Source organism: Haemaphysalis longicornis, unplaced genomic scaffold, assembly GCF_048455015.1.
Source record: "Haemaphysalis longicornis isolate Haplotype H1 unplaced genomic scaffold, Haemaphysalis longicornis Haplotype H1 scaffold_1, whole genome shotgun sequence".
NCBI lineage: Eukaryota > Metazoa > Arthropoda > Arachnida > Ixodida > Ixodidae > Haemaphysalis > Haemaphysalis longicornis.
Genome location: NW_027526203.1, coordinates 419,471,176 through 419,495,749, shown reverse-complemented (window position 1 = coordinate 419,495,749; position 24,574 = coordinate 419,471,176). Strand labels below are relative to the sequence as shown.

Sequence of the window (24,574 nt, the reverse complement as noted above, 5' to 3'; positions counted from 1 at the left end):
ATTGCGCCGTGTTAGGCATCGTCAGTGGGTCTTCAATGCACACCCCAGAAACCAGAATTTATAATAGTGCTCAAGTACCCACCAATTGAAAATATTGAGCCCATCGGCTTACATTTGGACCACCAGGACATCAAGCCCAGCTCTTTAATCAAAGTTCTCGCTCTCACCATACGGAACGATCTGACCTTATCCAAACTATACAAGACATTTATTCAGGTCACGCACATACTCCCACGCATCCCTAACCGCCATCGGGGCCTGAAAAAACAAGATATGATTAGTCTGATTCGAGCACTTCCAATTTCGAGGGTTACCTACGTTGCTCCATACCACTGCCTCACTAAAAAAGACTTATACTCTCTTGACAAGCTCATACGCAAGGCATTCAAACAAGCATTGGGCCTACCTATGAACACCTCTACTCAGCGGCTTCTTCAACTGGGGCTTCATAATTAAGTTTCGGAATTAATTGAAGGCCACCTTGCCAGCCAACGTGTCCGGCTCACTCAAACACCTGGGGGCCATGATTTACTCAAACACCTACGACTCGCGCACCCAGCATCTCCTGCTGCTCTTCTTGTCCTCCCCAAGGCTTGGAGGTCTGCTATGCGGCTTCGCGGAATACCAAAGAAAATGCACCCTAATCTCCACCCGGGGAGAAGACAAGCACGGAGTCAAGCCCATGAGAGCATCTATAGGAACCGTCTGGACGTCGCGTATACAGACGCTAGCTCGTATCCAGGCGGGTAGCAGAAGGCTGCAACTGTCACCACCAAATCGGCCTTTATAACCTCTGTTTAAATTGATACAACATCCACACAGATTGCTGAAGAGCTGGCGATTGCACTCGCACTCATTCACACCAAGAGCTCGGACATCTTAACCAACTCCCAAGCTGCCTGTCGGAGACTCTTGGCGAGGAGGGTGGACCCACCAACTTTCCGCCTCCTCTCGCAACATCAGGCAAAAGAAAACGCCGCCCTCGTCCGCACACCCGCGTACTGTACATTGACGGGCAATGATTTTGCCCATCAGCAAGCCTGCGCACTCTCCTCCCAGGCCCGAGAAGAACGCGCTGAGTCTACACCATTGGTCACATTTCAGGGCATCACACACTATCGACTCGACAGACAATATTCCTTCAACCTCACTCCAAGCTGTCCAAATCAGAAGAAAGGACCCTTCATCGCATTCAAACGAACACTTTCGTTCATCCAATTCGCTTACACCACATGTTTCCTGCTCAATTTCCCGCCCAATGCACTTTTTTTGCTTTAAATCTGGCACACTAGCCCACATTTTATTAGAGTGTGCACATAACCCCAACCTTCCACCCTTTCCTTCTCCCTTTCCCCTCCCTGAGCTGTGGGAGAACCTGATTACCAGCGACCACCTGGGCGTCCAGCAACTTCTGGAATCTAGGCCATCGGTCGCCCGGTCATCAATTGGATTCCAGGACCAGGGAACCACTCCTACTATATAGCTCATTAAAGTTTCGTTCTACCACTACTATGCATATGTTTCGGAACAGGCGCCACTCTGAGTTTCCTGCGTATGTTCGGTGACAGTGGTTCCTGCAGCACAACACCCTATCGGGGTCGAGAGAAGCCCAGCAAGCATCTCAACTGAAAGGCTCCCTCTGACACCCACCGGCAGAAAGGTAGCTTAGGATGTTGGAAGACCCCACCCAAATCCTGATGACATCCCGGAAAAAGTCACAGAGAACATCTATATTTAGGTCTTAAGATATGAGTAGCCATAGCGCAACTTTGTCTTCGAGGGGGCGTTTTGGAACAGAGCTGCGGCATTCTCCGTCTCTGCTCTCCAAGCGCTGAAGGTGAACTGAGAGGGTGAGGCAAGCAGCAACAAGTTTATGTGCAGCGGCGCACGAAAATATGACTTATCGACGTTAGCGCTGAATGGAGCAGGGCGATGGCCACTGCGCAGTCGCATCGCGTGGTGAAATCCCATGTCACCTGCTTTTTCTCGCTGTACTATCGTGGTCGGCGCGCCTCCCAGCAGGCCTGCGCCTTCTCTCCACCTTCCTGTTGTCGCTGCACCCGGTTCCAGCTGCAGGCGAGCGCTCCCTTCTCGCTGCCGCCGTGGTCGTTTCCAGTTGGCGGTGATGACGTCGTTTCTGCGGACACCTGAGGAGCACGGCAGGCTGCGCGCCTAGTGCACCCGAAAAATCACTCAATAAGCCTAGTAGCGTTGTGGAGCTAAAATTCTCGCTGTCCGCTGTTCGCTTTTTATTGCCAACCGACTGTACGGGCCGACACAACGAGTAGGCAAGGAATAGTTCATGTAAAAATTTAGCGTGGATGTTTCAGATGCGAATTACTTTACAGTGCGAGAAACGAAGCTACTGTTTATGATTTCCTGTTTTTTTAACTGTGTGGAAGCGTTATCGAAATGTATGTATACACATCCGCGTGTTTGTGAACGTGGTTTTGCGAAACAATGTGGACTTCCACGAGAATGAGAAGACTGAAAGCCTGAAAACGTTGATTGTATACAAATTGAACGAGTGGTTACAAATAAGAAGGTTTAGGTGCATTATCACCAGGCTGAGCCTCATTTGTGCACGAATGGCTTTTGGTAAAGTGCTCATCACGTTTTTTTTTGGGGGGGGGGGGGGGGGAATTAATTTAGAAATAAGGTCCCCTAAGGATAAAAAAATCGCCCCGCTGTTTTACCTGTACGTCGGAGGAGGAGGAGGAGGAGGAATGCCTTTAATGAATGAAGAGAAGTCAGCCTGGCAGCGAGCTTGGCTTGCTACTCCACATGAACATGAGATGTGCGAAAGTGAAGGGAAACGAAAATACAAAAACTCACACAGACACTACAAAAGCAAATAAGCACACAAACTGACAAATGCAGGATCACGCACACGGCGCACAAACAGAAGTGAAGTTAAGGCACACATTCACAGAGTTTCGTTCAGGCCGGAGTCACGGAGAAATGACACCAATGCCCGTGTACTCCGTGTTGCCGCGGCAGTTGAGTGCCAAGGACCAATGGCGTCAGAAAGCTTCAATGGTGCATCAGCACGCAGTCCCAAAGTTGTCTTCCAGGTTAGCCGCGGAGTGTCATAACGGGGACACACACACAGAACATGTTCTATGTCCTCACGGACACTGCATACTTGACAGTGAGGGGAGGCAACCCGGCGCGTCTTGTGCAGGTAGTGGCTGGTAAAAGCGACGTTGAGGCGAATGCGGTGAACGACTGCTTCGTCGCGCTTTCCCAGGCCACACGGCATTCGAAAAGTGCAGGTGGGATCGATTCTGTATAGTGGCTGATAATTTTTTGTCCCGTCCGTCCATGTGGAGAGTTGTGACTGCCGCGCCACGGAGTACGCAAGTGTCGCGGCGTCACGTCTAGAGAAAGGAATCGGGATGATGACACTAGATTGTGTGTGGGCCGCGCAAGCTGTTTCGTCGGCCACCACATTCCCATTCACCCCACAATGTCCAGGTAGCCACTGTAACACTACCTCGTGAAGCATTCTGGCAGCTTGTGTATGCAGGGTGTGTATTTCGTGGGCCAGTTGCTCGCGCGGGAATGATGCTAGTTGCTGTAGCGCCGCCCGTGAATCTGTGAAAATCACCCACACAGAAGCTTCTCGCCCAAGAATGTACTGCAAAGCGGAGCGCAAGGCAGCAAGTTCTGAGGTCGTCGACGTTGTTTTGTGGCTTAACCTGGCCGCAATTGTGGTGCGCGTTGATGGAACCCAGATTCCGACAGCAGATGATGTGGCCGTCACCGATCCATCAGTGTAGATATGCTTGTGGTTAGGGTAGCAATTCCACATGTGCTCTAGAGTGAAGTACTTTAGGGCTGGAATTGGCAACCTTGATTTACTGCTGATGCCCGGTATTGTGGTGACGATTCGCCAGGGGGAGTACAACCAGGGCGGGAGATGAAGCGGCGCAGGGCACTTCTGACACAAGGGTGGTAGAGTGTCTTGTACCTCTAAAGCAGAGCTAGAACTCAGCGGATGTCCATGGGCCCTAGTCGCCAGCCGCAGATGTAGGCGAAGCTGCTCCTCTTTCACCAGTACACTGGGTAAGAAGCGCCTAGACTCTCGTATGGTCCCCAGCGTAGAAGTTGTCTTCGGAAGACCCAGACAAAACCGCAGAGCTCGGGCCTGCATACTTTCTAACAGCCTTGTGTTGGTCTTGGAAAGAGGGCCGAGTACTGGGAGGCTGTATCGGAGCAGTCCTTCACAGAGTGCCGTGTAGAGACGTAGGAGGGGCCCAGCAGAACAACCTCCTGAGCCGCTGGTCAGCATGCGTAGCACCTGAGCAAAGGAGCCCAGTTTCTCCTTCAGGAGACGAACGTGGGGGGACCACGTCATCGACCTGTCAAGTGTTACGCCCAGGAATCGGTGTGAGTCCACAAAGGGTATGGGGACCCCTGCCGCTGAAAGATGATAGCGGGAGACATCACGCCTGGTGAAGGCTATTGCCGCACATTTCCTAGCCGAGATTTCGAGGCCACGTCTCGTCAAGAAGTCCGCTATAGAATTGATGGCTTTTTGAAGGCGAGCTTGTAAAACTCGCCTGTTGCGGCCAGAGCTCCAGATGCAGATATCGTCAGCATAGAGCGATATTTCGACAGTGTGTGGCACGCACTTCTCAATTCCAATGAGGCTGATATTAAAGAGGGTTGGGCTTAAAATGCCGCCCTGTGGCACACCTCGCGTGACATTGTGAGGGGCTGTTTCGCCGTCTTTCGTGGACATAAAGACGGATCTGTCAGACAGATAATCGGATATCCACGCATACATGCGACCTCCGATGCCTACCGACTCCAATGCAGATCTTATTGCCTCATGTGCCACACAGTCAAAGGCTGCTTTAATGTCAATGAACACTGCTAGAGTGATGCGACGCTGGGCTTTCGCACTCTTAACGTCATTGACAAGGGCAAGCACGTTGTCGATGCTGCTGCGGGACTGTCTGAATCCAGTCATCTGTGGGGCATACACGTTCCGCTCTGTCAAGTCCCAGTCTAGGCGAGCAAGGACCATCTTCTCCATCAGCTTCCCCACGCAGCTCAGGAGTGCAATGGGGCGGTAAGACTCAATTTCCGTAGGGATTTTGCCGGGTTTGAGCACGGGAACAAGGCGACCGCGCTTCCAGCCCGGTTCGAGGCGGCCCGTTTCCCAGCTGTGGTTGTATGTGCCGAGAAGGAAGCGCTTAGCTTTGTCTCCAAGGTGTGACAAAGCTGCATAGCTTATGCCATCTGGGCCCGGTGCAGAAGCCTTGTTTACGGAAGACAAGGCAGCAAATAGTTCTGCCATTGTAAATGGCTTGTCCATGACGGTTACACTTGCAGAGGGCGGAGAGACATCGGTCAATCTGGCAGGTAAGACTGGAGCCGAGAAGGCTGTGACCTTGGCGCAGAAATCTTCAGCGACGTCTAGATCACGGCGGTTCTGTCGCAAAGCGATAGAGAGGAAAGGATGCAGAGCAGTAGGTGGTGCACGTAGGCTGCGTACTAAGCTCCAAATTCTCGTAAGAGGTTTTCGGGGGTCTAATTTTGAGCAGAACGACTGCCATTCCCGCTTAGCCAGTTTCTTCATATGTCGCTGTACGTGCCTCTGTGCTCGTCTAGCGGCTTGCATATCTTCAGATGTTCGTGTTTTGCGAGCACGCCTTTCAGCCCTGCGACGCACCGCGCGGAGCCTTTGGTACTCCGCATCGGCCACAGAGAACCTCGAGGGTATACGGAAAAACTTCATACAGGAGCTTCTCGCCCGTGTCATGGCGTCTATTAGGTCGCTGTACGATTCAAAATTCCCATCGAGCTCCTCAATAAGAGCAGAATACAGAGACCAATCCAGGCAACGAATTTCTCGATTGAAGGGCCCTCCACAGAGACCATCCAGCAAGATATATGTAGGCAGGTGATCGCTCCCATGTGACTCGATGTCGACGTACCACTGGGCCCTACGTGATAGTCCGAGGGAGACCATGGTGACATCTAGTGTGCTCGATACTGCGCCTCGGCTGAACGTGGGTTCGCCGGTATTAATGACAGCCAAGCCGTTACGGCAAGCCGCGTCGAAAAGGCGTCTGCCTCTAATTGTGGTCTTAATGCTGCCCCAGGAGGGATGGTGCGCGTTAAAATCTCCAGTTAGCACGTGCGGTGCCGGCGTCGTGCGTACAATGTGCTGCAGCCTATCCACGTTAAATGCCGCATCAGGTGGAATGTATGCCGCTATAAGGGTAAACTGCTGCGCAGAACTTTTAATAGTCGCTGTGACGTACTCGTTTGTGTCGTCTGGAGGCAAGGTATGCTCCATGTACGTCAGGTCGTTCCTGATCGCGAGCAGAACTCTTGAAAGAGCCTCACCTGTTCTAGACTGCAAAACAGTGTAGCCAGAGAGCCGAATGTTTGCGCGTAACCGCGTCTCTGATATTGCGATAATTGGAAAGCGGTGTTGCTGTATGAACCGTCGGAAGTCCGGAAGGCGGCTCCGAAGACCGCATGCGTTCCATTGAAATACAGTGGCCTTGTTCCGTATTTCCAGAGTTTTTGGTGTCACAGCTCCTATCGCCATTGCGTGAGGAGAGGCAATACAAGGTCAATGATTGTGCCTATGCCCTTGGCCACCGGAGATGAAAGCGGAGCCAGGAAAACTCGAATGGCCTCCACAACTGAAACGATGAGCGTAAAAATGTTGCCAGAGTTTTGGTGGACACGGCGCCTGGGCCTCTTCTGGTTTGCCTGCTGTCCGGAAGACTCCGCTGTCGCTGTCACAATCGACGACGCAGCTGCAGGCGCGGTCTCGCTCGAGGACGCGGCTGCAGGTGGAGGAAGCGACTCCGACGTCTCCATGGGTGCCGACTCGGATGACGGCATGGGTGTCGCTGTAGTGGGCGCCGCAGGTTGCACGGCTCCGCAAGCAGGCAGGGGCGGGAAGTCATCGCCGAAGCTTGCATCTGAAGTGTTGGAGGCTGGCGGTTGCCTTTTGGCGGCCTTCTGGGTTCCTGAAGAGGACTTTTTCCAGGCAGCACCCTTCCCCCGCTGATCATGCAGGGTCGCCTTCGCTGACTTGTAGTCAATGTTTTTGTCCCCCTTAAGCTTGTGTATGGCCTTCTCTTTCCGAAGGACCGGACAGCGGGAAAACGTCGACTCGTGACTGTTCCCACAGTTGGGGCACCGAAGATTATCAGCGTCACACGCAGAACTTTCGTGACTGCCACTGCACCGAGCACAGCGGCTCGGAAGTCTACACATGGTTGCCACGTGGCCAAAACGCTGGCACTTAGTGCATTGCCTGGGCGTCTCAACATAAGGATATACGCGGTAGCGCGTGTAGCCTAGGAAGACGTGTTCAGGCGCTGTTTCAGTGGCAAATACAATCCGCACGCTCTTGGATAACTTGCCTAGACGACGCACAGATTTGACAGGGGTTTTCTGACGCAGAGCTACGAGGATTTCAGGCTCCGACAGATCAACTGGAACATCTCTGATCACTCCTGCTCCGCACTCACTCGAGCGAGGCTCATACGCCTGAATAGGGATGCCCTGTATGGTTTTTATTTTCAGGAGACGGGCAGTAGCGTCAGCGTTTCGCGTGTCCACTGCTAGAAGGTTGAGCCGATAGTTTGGCCTTACTTGAAGGACTCCATCTGGTGCCATAGACTCGAGGCCGCTTTTCAGAGCGAGCGGGTTGAAACGGGTAATGACGCTCTCCGCCTTTGTGGGTTTGAGAATTACTATACGCCCGTGCTTCGGAAATTTAATGATAGGCTGGCAGCTGAGAGTCAGATGCTGTCTCTTAGAGCCACGTCGCCGTTTAGGAGGCATCACGGTCTGGAAATTTTCTTGCTCGTCCGTACTCCTCGAGTTTTCTTGAGCATAAATAATTGTGGCAGAGGTTGCATCTGTCATGTCTGAGAAGGCATCCTCATCGTCCGGCAGCGGTTGATCAGAAGGGCAAGGAGATGAGAGGGGACTTGCCTGACCAGCTGGTATCGGCGACGATTCCAATGAGGAGGCGCTAGGGGCGTCTTCAGAGACGTTAGGAGCGTGTTCAGAAGCCGTTTCGGAGGTTGCCTGATGAGAGGGGTTCATCTCCAGGTGACCGGTAGCAGCCTCCGGAACGGGGCCAGAGAGGTGACATCCAGACGTAGCACTTGGCAGCATACTAGGAGGCGAGCCCGGCGGCAGCCCTGGCGGGGCTGCGCCCGCCGCAGGAAACATGTCCTTGACTGATGTGACGTACCGAATTCGACACGCAAAACGTTGAAACTTATTTAAAATGAACTGCAAGGAGAATGTGTTTTGATCTGTATGTCTTGCACCGCTCTTCCGCGGCTTAGCAAACTGTGCAATCGACCCATTGACCGGAACTGCATTAAAGGCCAAATTTAATTTATGCCTTTATTCTTGAACTAGTGGGTCAATTGAAGGCTGCACATGAAAGTAGAATGAGCTGACGTTGTGAACACCTCTCAGGGGAATAACGGTCTCTGGTCTTCGGGATTCCACTCCATTTCCTCTGTCTTTCTCTTAGTGCTATTCAATTATTGGTTCGTCGGACTGAAGTGGTTGTTACGTTGTGGGTGAAGGCAGACGTGCCGACTTGGGTCGAGAGTTCGCAGCAACCAGCGCGCAGTGCGGAGAAGCAGAGAGCACGTAGGCTTAACGGTCGTGGTTTCGGTTCCCCGGGTGCCGCGGAAACGGCGACATGCGAGCTGCGCAGCGCGGCGGCGCCCGAGGCGGCGGGCGTTCATTGATGCCGGCCGTGACGGGCCGCAGCGGCAGACCCCCGGAGCGGTGTCACCGCGACAGGCGGCTCTCCCCGGCGAGAGCTTTAACAAGGCAAGCGGCGGCGGCCAGAACAAACACGGCGCGGCCTGACAGCGGGCCCTTGCGAAAAAGCCCCGACACGTTCTGCGGCGCAGCTCAACAATGCGGCCGTGTCCCCCCTCCCCGCGAGAGCGCCGAACGACTCAACCAACTGAGCCGCGTTTTGACATCACTTTCGGCAATAACCTGGCCCCACCCGGCGGCGGGGGTCAAGCCTTGGGCAAGCGCACACAAGCAGACGGAAACCAGCATTCCCCGCGAACAGCACAAGCGACAAAAAACCGGTTGGCGGCCGGCGAGTCGTCGGACTGACGTGCCGGCCGCCATCGCTGCAACAACAAAGGCCAGCAAAAAGCACGAACACGACTTTTGGGAGGCCCGCAGACGTTTGCCGCCTGCCGAGGGGGGAGAAGGCGCCGGTAATGGTCGCTGCCGTGGCGGCACGGCGGGGGCGGGGAAACTTGCTTGACCTCAGAGGGTCACGCCGGGGCCTGACCCCTAATTTGGCATCCAGCTATCCGTGGGAAACACACCGGCGCCAATGGCGGTCTACCACACCCGCTCCACCGCGGCGCATGCGCAACACGTCTCCCCGCGCGCGTCTCGGGCCGCGACCGCGTCCGCACGGCCGCGACTATGGCTGCGCCGCCGCGACCCGCTGGATGACGAGCGGCAGGGATTACGCGACGCCGCCAGGATTTACCCCGGCCTGCAAGGACCATGAGGCCGCCGGGACCCCTGCAGCAGGTGAGCCGCGCGGCCCAGAGCATGCTCTCCGCGGCCTGGCCGCCGACGGAGAGAATCTTCTCGGCCCCACGAATCTTCGACGCGCTAGTGGTATACTAGCGCTACGACCCCCGCCGCCGCCGCTGCCGCCGCCGCTGCAGAGATACACCTCCTCTTTCGAGAAGGGTGCCACGGCGTGTAGTTTCGCTTGGCGCAGATGATCCGAAAGCTATGACCATTGCATCGCCACCACTGACTGGTCATCACGTCCGGTAACTCTCGCCGGGGCGTTCATCTCGTCAATGCGATTCTGTCACGCTGGCTTGATTGTGCGTTTACAGACTGCCTTTTTTCCCCCTTTCTGCGTAGCGGCAAGGTTTGCGCTTATCACTACAGAGCACGGTGGTGTTTAATCTGAACATTTATCGCCTTTCTTTGTTATGTTTTTTTTTACAAGAAAAACACGTTTTCCATATGCGGCAAATAAGTTTGATTCGATATCACATGCAGAAACGCAATGTGACTGTACGACAAGTTTGAAAAAAGAGGAGAGATATACTTCATCTTCGATCATTTCGACGTTACTGTTTTTTTATTTTTTGTCGCAGGTGTCCTCTGCTGTTTTTGGATTTTTTACGCGGTTGATAAAATGTGAATTGTTATTTCTTTCACGTGGCGCTTAACGAAGAATATACACAGGCTTCTGGTCATGAGGGTCGAGATGCCGTTGTAGAAAGCATATGTCACTGAAGACCACAGCCATGGCTCATTGGACTTATCTCATGCGCACGGGATGAAGATGGTATTGAGGCGTGCTTTTTTAGTTGCTATAATCTGTGTAATCTCGGCCACTTGTTCGCCACCGTTATGATTGTACAGATACAAACACGCGCACGCACATGCACGCACAGAGAGAGAGAGAGAGAGAGAGAGAGAGAGAGAGAGAGAGAGAGAGAGAGAGAGAGAGACATGCTGACCTTCCTGCTTTGAACCCCTGCTAACGGCGACATACCAAGTTACCGAAGTGTTACTGAGAAACCATGCCCACCGTGACCGCTGCAGGTACCACCACAACCATGCCACTAGCTGCGGCGCCCGACTTCATCGAGCAGTTTTCCGGATGCTTCAACTACTTTTAGCCCTTTCGGATGATACTGCTTACAAACGGTGCACATGAGGTCACTAAAAACCCGATTCGGGATTTTTTCACGGAACCCTGCACTCCTCCGTCTAACGACGACGATGGCTGAACGCGAAGCTTTCTCGTGAGGGATTCCTTGGTTGTCGTCTCCATGGGTTTGGCTTTGGCTCGCAGACGACTTGGGCTTTGACTCGTTGAGCTTTGACTTTAGACTTTTGGACTTTTTTTACTTTGACTTTGGACTTTCGACTTTTGATCGCAGCGGCTTTGACTCTATTTGATTTCGCACTAAGAAATCTTCGCGTTCAACTATCGTCGTTAGACGGAGGGGTGCGTGATTTTTTTTGTCTTATTTTGCACGTCTATGCACCACTCTCCAAATCCAAACTGCTTCAACCGTGTCGGAATGGCGCAATCGAATAGACGTCGACTTCAAACGCGAAAGACGCAGGTTCGATTACGACAAGCGTTTTTTTTCTTTCACTTCGGCCGCGATCATCATCATCGTCAGAGAAAGCCGGCTTTCCTGCAGTGCGTTTTCGACACGACGTACGCCATCAGTGATACATAGAAAGCTTCGCTTTAATAATCAGAATTGAAGCGGGTGAACCTCGATCAGAAAACGTGCCCAGCTTTGTGCGGCGTGGCAAGGAGTCGCGGGCTTGATTTACTACCGCAGTAACCAATTTTCTGGTGCTTGCGAAAAGCCAGAACACAAAACACAATGTCATGTTCATCAAAAATTCTGCGTTGTCCCGATAACATTGATACCAATTTTATCGATAACCTCAAACAAATAATCAATAGGTTAAAGGGACCCTGGAACACTTTCTTCAACTTTTTTCCAGATCTTAAATGCTTGCAGAACGTAGTTACCAAACACACACAGTACTTATATTTGGGGGTTCTAAAGTACCTCAGCCAAAAATTACTGCTCTATGCCCATCAGATAACGTAGAAGCTCGCTCAAGAGATTCTTCTTTCTTTCCCGGTATTGACGTTCTTCGACGGCCCGAATTACGTCACTGAGGCCATGCAGCGGCTGTTGGCCGGTTTTCTTTCAGTTGCAGCAATGAACGCTTTTCGATAGCAACTCTAAAAATAAAGCCACAAAACAAAGCAGGAACGAAAGGCTTATCTGGTGCGACGAGCAAATCACGCAGGGGCGCTCCGTGCTGGCGATAGCAGTAGCTTTCGCATGCTGCTTCCAGATGCGAAGGAAAGAGTGAAAGCGTGTATCGAAAGTGTTGCAGGGCCCCTTCAAGGAAAACAGGTGAACCAGTTGCGACTCCCCAGCCACTCTTTGGCGAAGTCTCTATGACGTCACAAAATCTTGTTTGTGTAATTGGCGACCGCCGAGCAAAGCTACGGCCAAGGCCCAAGAAACATGACTCGGTGATTGCAGTGGTGCCTCTAGTTCCGTCTGATCGTATTACTTGAATGCAGACGTGCAGTTTACCCGTAGATAACTAAGATTTTAGTGCTTCCCTCTGCAACGTCACTGCTGCCGCTATTCAGTCTCTCTAATGCGAATTTTTAAAGATTTTCAATATTTTTTTGCGTTTTTTCGGTGTAGCATAAAAACGTCTTTCGTGGCTGGAGTAGAGCAGAGGGAGTTAGCAAAGGCTAGTTCTTTCAAATTGAGCTAGGTTTTATTTGGTCTTCATGGCCCCTTTCTAAACATTAGGTAGCCCAAATTAATTCCTAGATTTCCGGTACGGTTCTCCTCGTCGCCCGGCTGTATAGTTTTAGCACGTAAACTCCGATAACAACTTAACGAATGCAGGAGCCTACTGAAAGACCCTTAGTATTTCTTCGCTTCGTTGGCTAATTCGACGCTCGAAGTCGCACACTAAAGTCGATGCTCAGCCGCGAGTTGTCGGTCGGTAGTTACAAGTACCAAACCGGAAATGTGCACAGGGAGGGAGGGCTCAAGTAGCGATGGCCGTCGTTGCAGGTGCGAAAGCTTCCGGTGAACTGAACTTGCTCCGATGAGACTCTACGCCATCTTCATCTGCTCGTATGACACCGGCTGACAAAAAATAGAAGTGGTTCAAGAGCATTAAAAGACGCTTTCTGCACTGGGCATTATTAAACCTTTGAGGATAATGCTGAAGGGGATGACAATGATAGTGGCGATGATATGGCATGTGGAATTGGCTTGTATCAACACACATTTTATCGCCGTTCTAGGCTCTCGAGGAACGGACTTGACGGGCGAGAAAAATGCCGTCGTCTCTGTAGTGCAATCCGATCATTCCCACGGTTCGTTTATGGCTGGGGCCTGCATGACTAAGCATCCGGTCCTCCTCGTGCGCGGAGCCGGGAAACGATCGGCGGACCCAAATATAGGCCCTCGCTCCGAGCTGATGTCACCGGTGACTCGCCCCCGTGGCGTGCCTCGCCGGGCATGCACAATGCAACGGCGCTAGCGCACAGGCCCCGTGGTCACGCCGAGGCGTGATCGCAGGCTGAATGCGAAATGCTCGCCAATGTTCGCGTTGCTTCAAGACGGCGACGCGGCGGTGCTACTTCCGCCGGTGCGGCATTCCGTGCCACTACGCTGCTCATACCGCCAGACAAGGGCATTGCCTCCTCTCTGCGGCAACGTAACGCCGTTGTCTCTTTACTGGTACATTAACGAGGCGGTGAATTCCCGGTTCGAGGAGGTTTCAATCCACGTTGAGGGGTGGAGATGAATAGGATCACAGTTTCCCCGATTGAAAAAAATGCAGTGAAGGCGCGCGGGCCAGTACTCCACCTGCCACGAGTATGTATATCTAAGATGCAGCTATAAGTTCGCTATAACGCTCTGTGCGATCGCACACTGTCACATCACACGCGCGGATTCACCACTGGCATGCGTCGCCGGGAGGAAGTTCGCTCATGGCACGAGGACCAATTGAAATGTGTGGGTAGAGGCGAGATAGTGATGAAAAAAGAAACCATGGCAAATTGGAGGTTTAACGCTCTGAAGAAGGGTCTGGCCAATGGCGGGTCCCGCACAGACTTAAACCAACTGAAGTTCGTTCTAAACTTCGAGATGGGAAACTTAGTGTGCCCGGAAGCTTTCGCGTTTCGCCTTCACCGGATAATGTGGCCGGGAATCTAACTTGCGACCTCATGCGCTGCAACCTCAGACACGTACGGGTTCGGGAATGAGTGCGATCTATACGAGGGTCAAGAATGCATAAAAAAGTATCGTTTCACTGCTTTGCGTGAATAATCTCGACATGGTTTTTAATGCGGTAGCATTTATAAAGCCAACATTTATGAATCCGTGGCGGTTGCCTCCCCTTGGACGTACTACGGCTTCAAGAAACGCTCCGCGTTCACTTGAGGCACAGGCTACATGTAAAAACCCATATCTTGTCATATTGCTCTTCAAAACCACAATTCTAGCTCTGGGAAAACCATTAAAAGTATGAATGTCTCAATTCGAACTCAAGCCCCGCAGACCATGCCACGCAACTTCCCCCCTGGACTCTCACGCCCCTGCGCATAAAATCATTCATACCTGCAATTCATTCGAAAAAGCATATGCCTCAAACTGGCCTACTCCAGATGACGTTTGCCCACATTAACAAGCTTTATTCGGCAACGACTCACATTTATACAGATGGATCGGCAACACTTGAGTGCAGTTCCTCTGGAATTTTTAGTCCGTCAGCTGACAAGGCATTGTCGTACCGGCTTGAGCGACCGACTTCACCCGCGTCGGCAGAGCTATACTGGATTACAGAAGCCCTTCGATGCATTTTAAAGCCAGTCGCCGACATACCGGAACGTCTTCTGCGATTCAAAAGCAGCTCTTCAAAGCCTGCAACGTGCTAGCTGTTTTAGCTTTCACGAACATGCCCAGCGCGAAGTGAAGTGTTCACATCACCTCGCATACGTCGCTGGGCACCGTGTAACCCTCCAGTGGATTCCAGGACACAGTGGCATCATGGGAAATGAGAAAGCCTATTAGGCTGCCCACAGGGGCCTACAAATGAGGAACAGAAAGAAGGTCTTCTTCACGAAACATGATGTCTCAACAATTACGAAGACACTAGCTATGACAGAAAGGAACCGTTTATGATCCCTGCCGGAGTACCATCATGGTTTTTTGCACGACATAGATCTATATGTTAGACTGAGGCTGCCAGAACGTCTGCCCCGCCGACTGGAGACTCCGTCTCAACGCGGCATTAACAAACTCGTACCTACATCGGATAGGCCAGACATCAAGCCCATATTGTGATAATTGTGGCTCAACTGAAACAGTCGAACATGTATTACTGGATTGCTCTGCTTATGCCGAATCACGGTGCCGTTTACAGCATAAAATTGATTGTCTCCACCCTGGACCAATTACACTGAGACTATTACTTGGACCATAGCTCCCTCCCTCTGCCCAACGCAAAGCCCTGTCTGCACTATTTGATTTTCTCCAAGACATTGGTGTGTCTACGACGTTGTGGTCTTCCCGTTATTTCAAGAAACTTTTAACTCAATGCCGTGAAGCAGGTCTGTATTTTTTTTCTGTTCTGCTACTCTTCTTAACTACACCTACTACTTTTTTTCCCTCTCCTCCTTTCCCTGCAGAGTCGCATGCCGCCAAACTTATGTCGGAAAACCCCTCTGCGCTTTCCTTTTTAATAAAGAGTCTCTCTCTCTCTCTCTCTCTCTCTCTCTCTCTCTCTCTCTCTCTCTCTCTCTCTCTCTCTCTCTCTCTCTCTCTCTCTCTCTCTCTCTCTCTCTCTCTCTCTCTCGTGGCCTCCTAAGCTGACATCCTCTCCACGCCACATTTCGCTACGCCACAGCTTAGCACCTGATGGCAGGTGCGGAGCCAAAAGGCGAAGCAGGTGACGCGGAGTTTCCACTTTTTTTCTCTGCCTCCGTCCAGCGTAGAGTCTCTCCCGCGTTTCCATCCACAACACCTGCGCCCCTTTAATGAAATCGCGCATGAAATCCCACTAAACCCTCACTATAACGAAATCGCTCTATCACTATTTGAAACCTTGCTTTGTACGGAGTGTTTCAACTAAGTGTCGCTTATAACAGAGCCAGTTCTTTTTTGTCCTGTTGACCTCGCTGTAATAAAGGTTTACTGTATTTTCAAATTTCTTAACATTGATTCCAGTTTCTCTCCTGCTTTTGTGGTTGGGGATTGATAGGGGGAAGGGGCGCAAAATGTTTGCGTGTGACTTAATTTGGAATGGCGTGCCTGGATTAACTGCGTGTAGCCACAGCGATCCGGCCTATGGGAAGGTCTGCTAATCATCAAGGCGCGTAACCATGTGTGTAAGCGTGTTTACCCACCCTCGTTCATTAGCCCTTCCCTATACACAGCCTATTCTTAAACCCTTTTATTTAAAGCGAAGCAGCTACCTGATCTTGCAACGATGCAGGAATTTTCACTGGCTCTTCATATCTTTACACGGATCCCTTTAAAACAGCTTGGTTGGAGAAGTTTCGTGGCAGCGCTGGTGCCTATCGCCACGGCAATTGAGCTGCGTTACTAACCTCGGCTTTAGCACTCCGTCAAAAGACCGTCCAAGGTAACCGTCACCGAGAGCAAGTCGAGTAGCTGTCGCCTTCCCCCATTTCCGTCCAAAGCGTCACAGCTACAGCAAACACCCAGCCGCGTTTGGCGTCGTTGTGCCCGTCATTTACGTAGCGGCTCACGCTGCGTAGGGATATTCCCATATAAAAAGCACCTGCTGCACCTTGCCGTATTTTTTATATCCACAGGAGCGTGTTCTTTCTCGCTCTTTATAAGAATGGTCGTGCTGCGCCTATAATTTTGTGGATTGTATTTTGTTTCTATATTTATTTTTACCTGGTTTTGTCGCCTTGTTATTTATTTATTTATTTATTTATTTATTTATTTATTTATTTATTTATTTATTTATTATTATTATTTTATTATTTATACTCAAGGCCGAAGTAATACCATCCGCATATATTACATCTTATCGCTGTATATTATGACGTTGTCCACGAATTAACGGCATTCGCTTCACTGCTATGATGCAGCAATCGTGCTTTTGTTTTGCTAGCCGAACTACCACTTACCGTATCCCCTGGTGGGAAACTTATCAAGGCGTATATGGCACTCGTCGGTGCAAGATGGAACGTAGGTTGATCCTGCGCTGAATACTTCCACTGAGGATAGTGATTAAACGTACGACGTACAATACAGCAAAGCGCTATTCGAAGTTTTGTGTTGCAGAAAGTTGATTCACGTTCGAACGTAGACTGACTATGCGCTTCACTCTGTGTGACCTTTGGCGTTTAGCCGCTGCCTTCTATGGAGCAATGTGCAGCGCATGTCTTATATGCGCTCATTTTTATTGTACACTAAATGCTTTGAATTAAAGAACAAATTCCGGATACGTTTTTTTTTTCCGTTGTTGTATTTTTATAACAGGCTACTACATCTTCCTTCAATGCAATGGATTGTCGCTAAGGAGGTCCTGGGTTTCCTTGAAGCTCGTACGCGCGAAATTCTTCTGTGCGTCCGCCAAACGACTTCTGCCGATGAAAGCCGCCCAGTGTAATCGACCCGCAGTTTAACACAGCCTTGCGCACGTCCGATTGTTTATAGTCATGTGCACACGCCTAGAGTGCTCGGAACGTCACGTGTAGCGCTGTGGGCGTTCTATGTGCCAACGTTTCAGGCAGTGGCTCAACCGTAAGCTCGCAACCTGTGTGAAAGCGTGCCTTACGATGCGCACATCGACGCACATATGCATGCGCCCGTATACACCTTCGAGCCGTATCTACGCGCTGGGCCCCTCCGGGATTGCTGGGGCCGGAAGTCCGTTAATTTGACCCGGAGGAGAAACACACTTGTTTATGTCCGTCGGTGAAGTAAGGGTGAAAGTCGATTTCCGGCCGCACGTCACATGCGACATACCTCTGACGTAAGACCGCAGGTTTTTCCCCCTTGTGAAGGCGGAGACGGACTGCCTTCGCGTTCGAACAAACATCCTATGTAAGGGCGAGTTCCGTACAGACAAAAGCAAATGTAATAATTTTGCAGGTATACCAATTGTGCCGGTATTATGTATCTAATCAGGGCAGATAACAAAAGACGACCGAGTGATTCTGTTCTCTGACATGATTAGCTGAACCTTCCCAGCAGCAGCGGATTATATCCACTGTACGCGCTTTGTTCCACAGGTGAAAAAGGATATTTGCAGCCATCATTGCTGCTATAGTAGAACCAGTTGGTCAATCAGTCAGACAAACACAATTTTGTCATTGGGTATAATGACATAATAATAATAATAATAATAATAATAATAATAATAATAATAATAATAATAATAATAATAATAATAGAGGCAGGTGAAGAAGAATCGAGAGAAAAGTATGAGATTATGCAACGAAACTGCCTTTTACAATCTGTAGTAAAAATGCACCAGGTTGAATTAGTCGGATTGTTTTATCTTCCTTCCACAGACACACAACACGCACACACACGCATGTATGTATGTATGCATGTATGTATGTATGTATGCATGTATGTATGAATGGATATATATATATATATATATATATATATATATATATATCTATGAGAGAGAGAGAGAGAGACATATATCCATATACGAGAGAGAAAGGTACTTCTTCGTGCACTGCGGAATTAAAATCCACTACCCACTGCGCAAGGGGCACCGCGTATTATAAAATGTGTTTGCAAAAACGCTCTTGTTTCGTTAAAATTACTGTTCGTCCTTACTTGAGCGCGCTGTTACAGTTTGCATTTCTTTCGTGTTTCTTAAATTTTGCCTTTTAATGCAGGGAATACATGAATTGATATTTGACAGCTGTCAGATATAAATCTGTTTATAGTCTTTCTAAAAGAGATAAGAATTATTGACTAATGCTCTTTATTTGTGCCTGTTAAAGGAGTACTGACACGAAATTTTCGTGTTACGTTTTTTTCGCTGTTATGCGTGCCTACCAGCCCACTAATCATAGAATGACACATTAGACGGTCGAGCGCAGCGTAAACATTCATTTACGGCGTCGTTTATTCGTGCCAGTTTCGGTTTCGACAAAAATTACCCCGCATTTCCCCGAGGGGGAGAATGTGAAAGTGCGAATGCACGGTTGTCGGCCCGCTTGCGGCGCTTGCGCTCGGCCCCCGCAGCCCACCGCCTCGCCGCCTTCTCTTCCATCTCTTCCATCGGGTTTGTAGTATCACGTGTACACCACGCAGTTATCAAGCCGCTATAACGCCGCTGAGTCGCCAACGCACGCCGCTGACGACGTAGTTTGAATGCGTTAAAGATATAAGGCGCGTCTAACACTGATATCACCGTCGCGTCCGTAGCTTGGTCGGTAGAGCGTCGCGCTGCGGCCGCAAAGTCCTCGGATCGAAACCTGGCGCCGGATGCGGTTTCTTTTTCAAATATAGAGGAGCACTGCGGACGCCAACGCCGCCGCCGGCGGTGGATGGTTTGGGGTCGCTTATAAAGTGTATTCACACTTAAAAAACGCCGAGCGGCCGCCATGACAGGATGTATCACCTGACGTCACCATTCTTGCCGTATCGCTGCCTCTCTGGAAGCGCGCGCGAGCGAGCGCACGCGCGCGCCCAGACCGACCGAGGTCTTCGCCGTCCCCACAGGCCCGGGCAGCATGACGTCAGTTCAAAAACCATGACGTGTACACACGCCCGAGCAGCGCGCGCCAACCACAGCCAGCGCGTCGGCTTCGTCACGGGAGGCCCGACGTCGGCAGTTTGGGGCAAGTAGCAGATGATGTCACGTCGGCCCGCTCGGGGCTTTCTCGTGCGGACGAAGATTAAAATGGATTTTAAATATGTTTCGCTGAACGATTGCTGTTGAAACTTGCTGGGAGATATCTCCTGATAAAAAGGAAGCGTTTTACATAGTTATCTCAGCTTTGAAATTTCGTGTCAGTACTCCTTTAAGACGTTAGATCATTCTAAGCCAGGTGAATAACAGTCACGGCCTGCGATATCTTGACGCGTATAATTTGTATTTGTAGAGAAATGGGATAAAATTTGATAAACAGTCGACACTAATAGTCCATCAACAATTTCGACTTAGCTCGAGTTTTTCCGGAGCGAAGAGTGCAATTTGTAATTCTGTTAGTGTCTAACTGTTTGCTAAATAAATTTTGCGCGTGTAAGTCAGTCAATGTTTTCGCCATGTTTTGTTGTCTTTCTACTATGCAAGTGTTATTTAGTGACGATCACTGGTCGCCTGGCCATTTATTTAGGTATATTCATTCTTTATAATGAAGAAAACATAAAAATGAGTGCATGTAATCGACGTTCGCGAATTGAAAAAAAATTCATAACGAAATAAAAGCATCCCAGGGCCTCCATATTTTAACACAAGACGGCTTATATTGCCCCCGGAAATATGTCTTGCCAGCAGCCCATTTGTGTTTAGACGAGAAGCTGATGTTAAGGGTATCGGTATAAGCTTGGTTTTTGTAAGCGGACTTTCTCGCATTGTCTGTTTCCCAGTGAAGCTCGGTCAGCTACGGAGGGAGCACGGTTACAGCTCCACTTTAAACTCCTCTCCGCCGCCGCTAGCCACTTTCCGAGTAGTGTAGACTCCTCGTCCCACGCGGCGTCTTTCTTAGGCGGCCACCTGGGCACCAAACTACAGACGTCATTTTCTCTACGTACCAATCGTGGGTGTCCTTAGTCTGTGACGTGGAGATAGCGCCACTGTTCTTATAATTGAAACGTAGCAAAGCTCCAATATAGATAAACCCCGACCTAGTAAATCCCACCAGAGCGCCAGTTTCACTTGATTTCCTTCTTCACGGGGTGAAAGCGGTATATAGCTCATCGGTAGCTTTCATCATCATATCTCATGCCTTCTATATGCAACCTTTTTTTATTTGTTTGTCCCCCGTACCCTTGCCGCAGTGAGAAGTAGCAGGGCAAATATTTGTGTCTTGGGTCGACTTCTTCTCCTTTCAAAACACTTATTTTCGTGCTCTGGAACAATGCTGAAGGTAATATTTGAGTCCTAACAAACTGACCGGGGAGGGTGGGTTTCTTGCTGTTTGTTATAGGGCCTTATTGGGGAAGAAGGAGGAGGTGAACTGTTACTGTAACTGTAGCTTCAATAATTTGCGGTCAGAAGGCAGGTAACTCGTAATGAATGTCGTCCTGCTGCAGCCTGCTGTTCATGCAAGCCATGCCATGGAGTTCCATAATGCTTTTAGAAGCCTCAGTGCACGCTGACTGTTGCATTTCAATGCACAAAAATGTGACTGCTGCTATGAATAAGACATTAACAATCGCCCCCTAGTGATCACATTTCTCGAGAATGCTTGACTACACTCTAAGAACAACTCAAGCTATCGTTTTGCCTCAAAACTTACTTATGGTGCTTTACTTAACTTCTTGATTTCTTTAACTTGGCTGTCCAATATTCTTTCCTCACGTTTTGGTTCATTGTAATTAAAAGACAAATTCCCATTTTCGGCCACCCTTCATGCTTTGAAATGCGCCCAGAGCCACTTTCGAAGAATCCTCATCAGGTTACGCAAAGCACTAGCGGTGTTGTTCGATTATCTAGACATCAGCGCCACTGAAATGATTTCAAAGTTGGAGTAGCAGAATCTTAAGGCTTCTGCATCGAAATACTTTATTTTTTTCCCTTCTCGTCTTCCCTCTGCCCGGTTACCTAACGGACCTTTTCTTTCCTTTTTTCCCCCTCCACCTATGAGTAGCATGTAGGGATCGAGATTCCGTCAAACATCTCGGCTTTCTCTTCCAATAAAGAGCTTTCTCTTTCAGAGCGCATTACTAAATCATGCAGCGCTACCTAGAAAGAAGCCAGAGAGAGTTTTTTTCTGTCGGCACTTGCGCTCGCAAATTAGGCCAGAGCGTTTTCAAGGTAGAGATGTATGCCGGTGTAGCAAATTACATTTCGGTTGACGTGAGCTACTTCGGATTTATCAAGCTAAGCTTAAAATTTGCCTCATCGATTGGATATTTCTCATTCGTCCCCCGCACATGAAAATTACTCAACGTTTCGGTGCACGAGGAAAACCTTGATGAGGTGGGAAGTAATGCGAAGCTGCCAGAAGGAGACCACGATGCTACTTTTGGCGCCTAAAGCTAAAATGTGCGTTTAAAATTTTCGATTTCTTTTTCTGTGCTTTCGTGCGGTGTTTTACAATGTGAATCATTTCTGCCATTTGCAGAATGGCCGCCAGAAACCTATTACTAGCTTTTGCGCCTGGAATGAAGCTAATAAGTACCTAAGTGCAACACATAGCTCGCTTATATTGGATATGGGCTGAGTCTGATTTAAACTCCCCCCTCCCTCCGCGTTCCCGCCTTTTTTCGGCAGTTTATTCAAACAATAAATCACACGGTTAAATTTCCCTTTAGTGCTGTAACGGCGCTCGAAAGAGAAACAGTTTAGCAGAGGGGAGAAGTCTGGCCTCTCCTCGCTGACTAGACTGATTCTCTTACAGTTCTGTTAGCTTCTGCTATGCTTTCCAAACTTCTCTTCCCTCTTTAGCTGAGTCGTTAATCAACAGGAGGGCAGAAGGACAGCCAGCCAGAACGCCTGAGTAACACACGCCGGTGGTTGTAGAAACACAATGGAGCGCGTAGTTAAACTAGAGAGTATAGCACATGATTTAGGTGTATATGATTTGAGTGAACATGGGCACTCCAACCTATCTACGTCTATTATCGCATGGACAACTTCAGTGCATTGCGTAGTTGAAATGCAGGAATATAATTCTAACGATTTACAAATATATCATAAAATGGTTGAAACCTATGTATAGGAAGAGAACAAGTGTGCGGGCGTGTGCATGCGCGTGTGTGTTCTGTTGGGGCGGTGCATACGCTTACCAGCAGTCTGCTCTGACGGCGCAGAGCCAGGCCTCGGTAGCGCAAAATGGCACTACTCGCTACAACGTACCCTTATCTCCCCCCCCCCCCCCTCTTTGTCTCTCCCACTCCCCCCACACACACACAAACTCTCTCTCTCTCTCTCTCTCTCTCTCTCTCTCTCTCTCTCTCTCTCTCTCTCTCTCTCTCTCTCTCTCTCTCTCTCTCTCTCTCTCTCTCTCTCTCTCCCCACACACACACACACACACACACACGCGCGCGCACACACGCACACACACGATGAAGACGCGCCTCATTCCATTATCTAGCGTCCTTTGACGGGTTCCACTGAGGCTGACGAGGAAATAAGAAAACAAATTCCGTCCGTGCCACATCGTGGTCCTCGCAAAAAGCGCGCTCGGGGATTCTGAGGAAGACACGTCGATACAACTTCTCCGTAAATGGAATGATGACACCGACAGTGGTATCAGCAATGTGGTCTTTCAAGTGAACGAATTGGAATGACAAACAGGAAATCAGAATCCGGGTGCACGATAGTCGCAGAGTAAGGAAAAAAGCTTTTTCTTTTGTAACTGTGTCGGACTTCCGGCGTAAGGCTGGTCAGATTTATAGTTGGATGTCTCTGAAGGTCGCTTAAGGGAAATATATGCGTCGATTCAATCACGTAGAGTGTGTTCTTCGCGTGTACCATGAGTGGGCCTCGTTTCAAGCAAGGGGGGTCTATTTAGAGCACTAATGTATGTCTAACCACATGCCTTACCAGTAATCGCTAAACATGCCCAAATCCACACTGTTGTCACCCCAACACGCAACTGCCCAACGCGAACCGAACGTCCTTTCTCAGCTGTGGTGAAAGGCCCTTCTGACGAAACTATAACTCTTTATGAAAATTTTCAAGCTCATAGATTATATATCGCGGACCCAGATCTGTATGATAAACACCCTCGGTGTTCCCTGTTTTTCTTTCTTGACTTTGAGGCAACATCCAGCTATAAAGTGTCATCTAGTTCGGCAAAGACCTGTAGTGATCATTGTTAATTGCAACCGGGTTGTTTTAAGCCACTTAGAGTTTCTTTAACACTCACCCAGCGTATTGTTCTCAGCCGTTTTCGTATTTACCCTCTATAAGAAATTATTATTATTGTTATTCTTTCAAAGCAGGGGTTACTCAAGGTCTAGTCGGGACTGGGGAATGCCGGTAAAGGACGTACGTGCGTCTGCATTCTCTTGTGTATTCCCGTGGTACTTGCAAAAAGTCTATGGGAACGTGACTGTCTTGGAAGCGCCCGGCACAGTCTGTTTTGGGAGGGCCCGGCCCACAGGAGGCGGTGACCACTCTTTAAGTGCCTTGATATTCGTGGAAGATATAATAATAATAAAAGTCAATAGTCGGAATCAAATAGGCAACCGGGCACCGCGCCATAGCAACTACTCCAGCGGAGCGGGTCGAGGCAAGATTCATGATTCATTCGTCCTAAATAAATCTCTCTCCGGCTTAATAAATCTCCGTCTTAAATAAATATTTAATGCATCGTGTTCTTTAATCGCGCGCGTTACGTGTTACCGCTCGTGGGTGCAATTGGTACACGTTGATTTTTACAGAGTTGCGAAAGTGTGAGATTTCAATTTCGAATCAAACATTTTTTATATTTTGTTTGTCTTCAATGAGATATCTGGATGTTCGCCATTTGCAATATTCCAGCGCTGCTCCGCAGCCCCCTACTAGACAGGCGTTTGTGAAGACAAATAATGTAATCCAGCGAGCTGAATTTCGCCGTATTGGCAGCCCTGGATTTTTTTATGGACGCATATGAGGAAAAGGGCACGAAATTTTTCAAGAGTAAGCACTCTTTCGACGCGTCTGGGTAATGCGGCGCCGCTTAGAGAAGCACTGTCAAAGGTAGCTGCACCCGTCCAGCAAACGTAAACACCGTATACAAGGAGTCTTACGCCGTTGCAATCCAGGTTTCTTACCACTTTTAATTAAAACTTTACAGCTGTCTACATGTAAACGCTAG

At 49.6% G+C, this 24,574-nt stretch overlaps 1 protein-coding gene across 3 annotated transcripts in view; it reads left to right on the top strand.

Annotated features, from left to right (window-relative positions):
- LOC144155624 (protein spaetzle 3-like) overlaps positions 1-24,574 on the top strand; it is a 120,364-nt gene that overhangs the window by 41,134 nt on the left and 54,656 nt on the right. Inside the window, exon 1 of one of the 3 annotated variants that reach the window (XM_077687183.1) lies at positions 9,424-9,576. The exons of 1 other annotated variant lie outside the window; for it this stretch is intronic. In XM_077687183.1, the coding sequence (XP_077543309.1) occupies positions 9,550-9,576 (27 nt within the window). In that variant the 5' untranslated portion in view covers positions 9,424-9,549. Of the gene's footprint in view, positions 1-9,423; positions 9,577-24,574 lie in introns of those variants that run through there. One more of the 3 variants, XM_077687185.1, reaches the window with a different exon arrangement.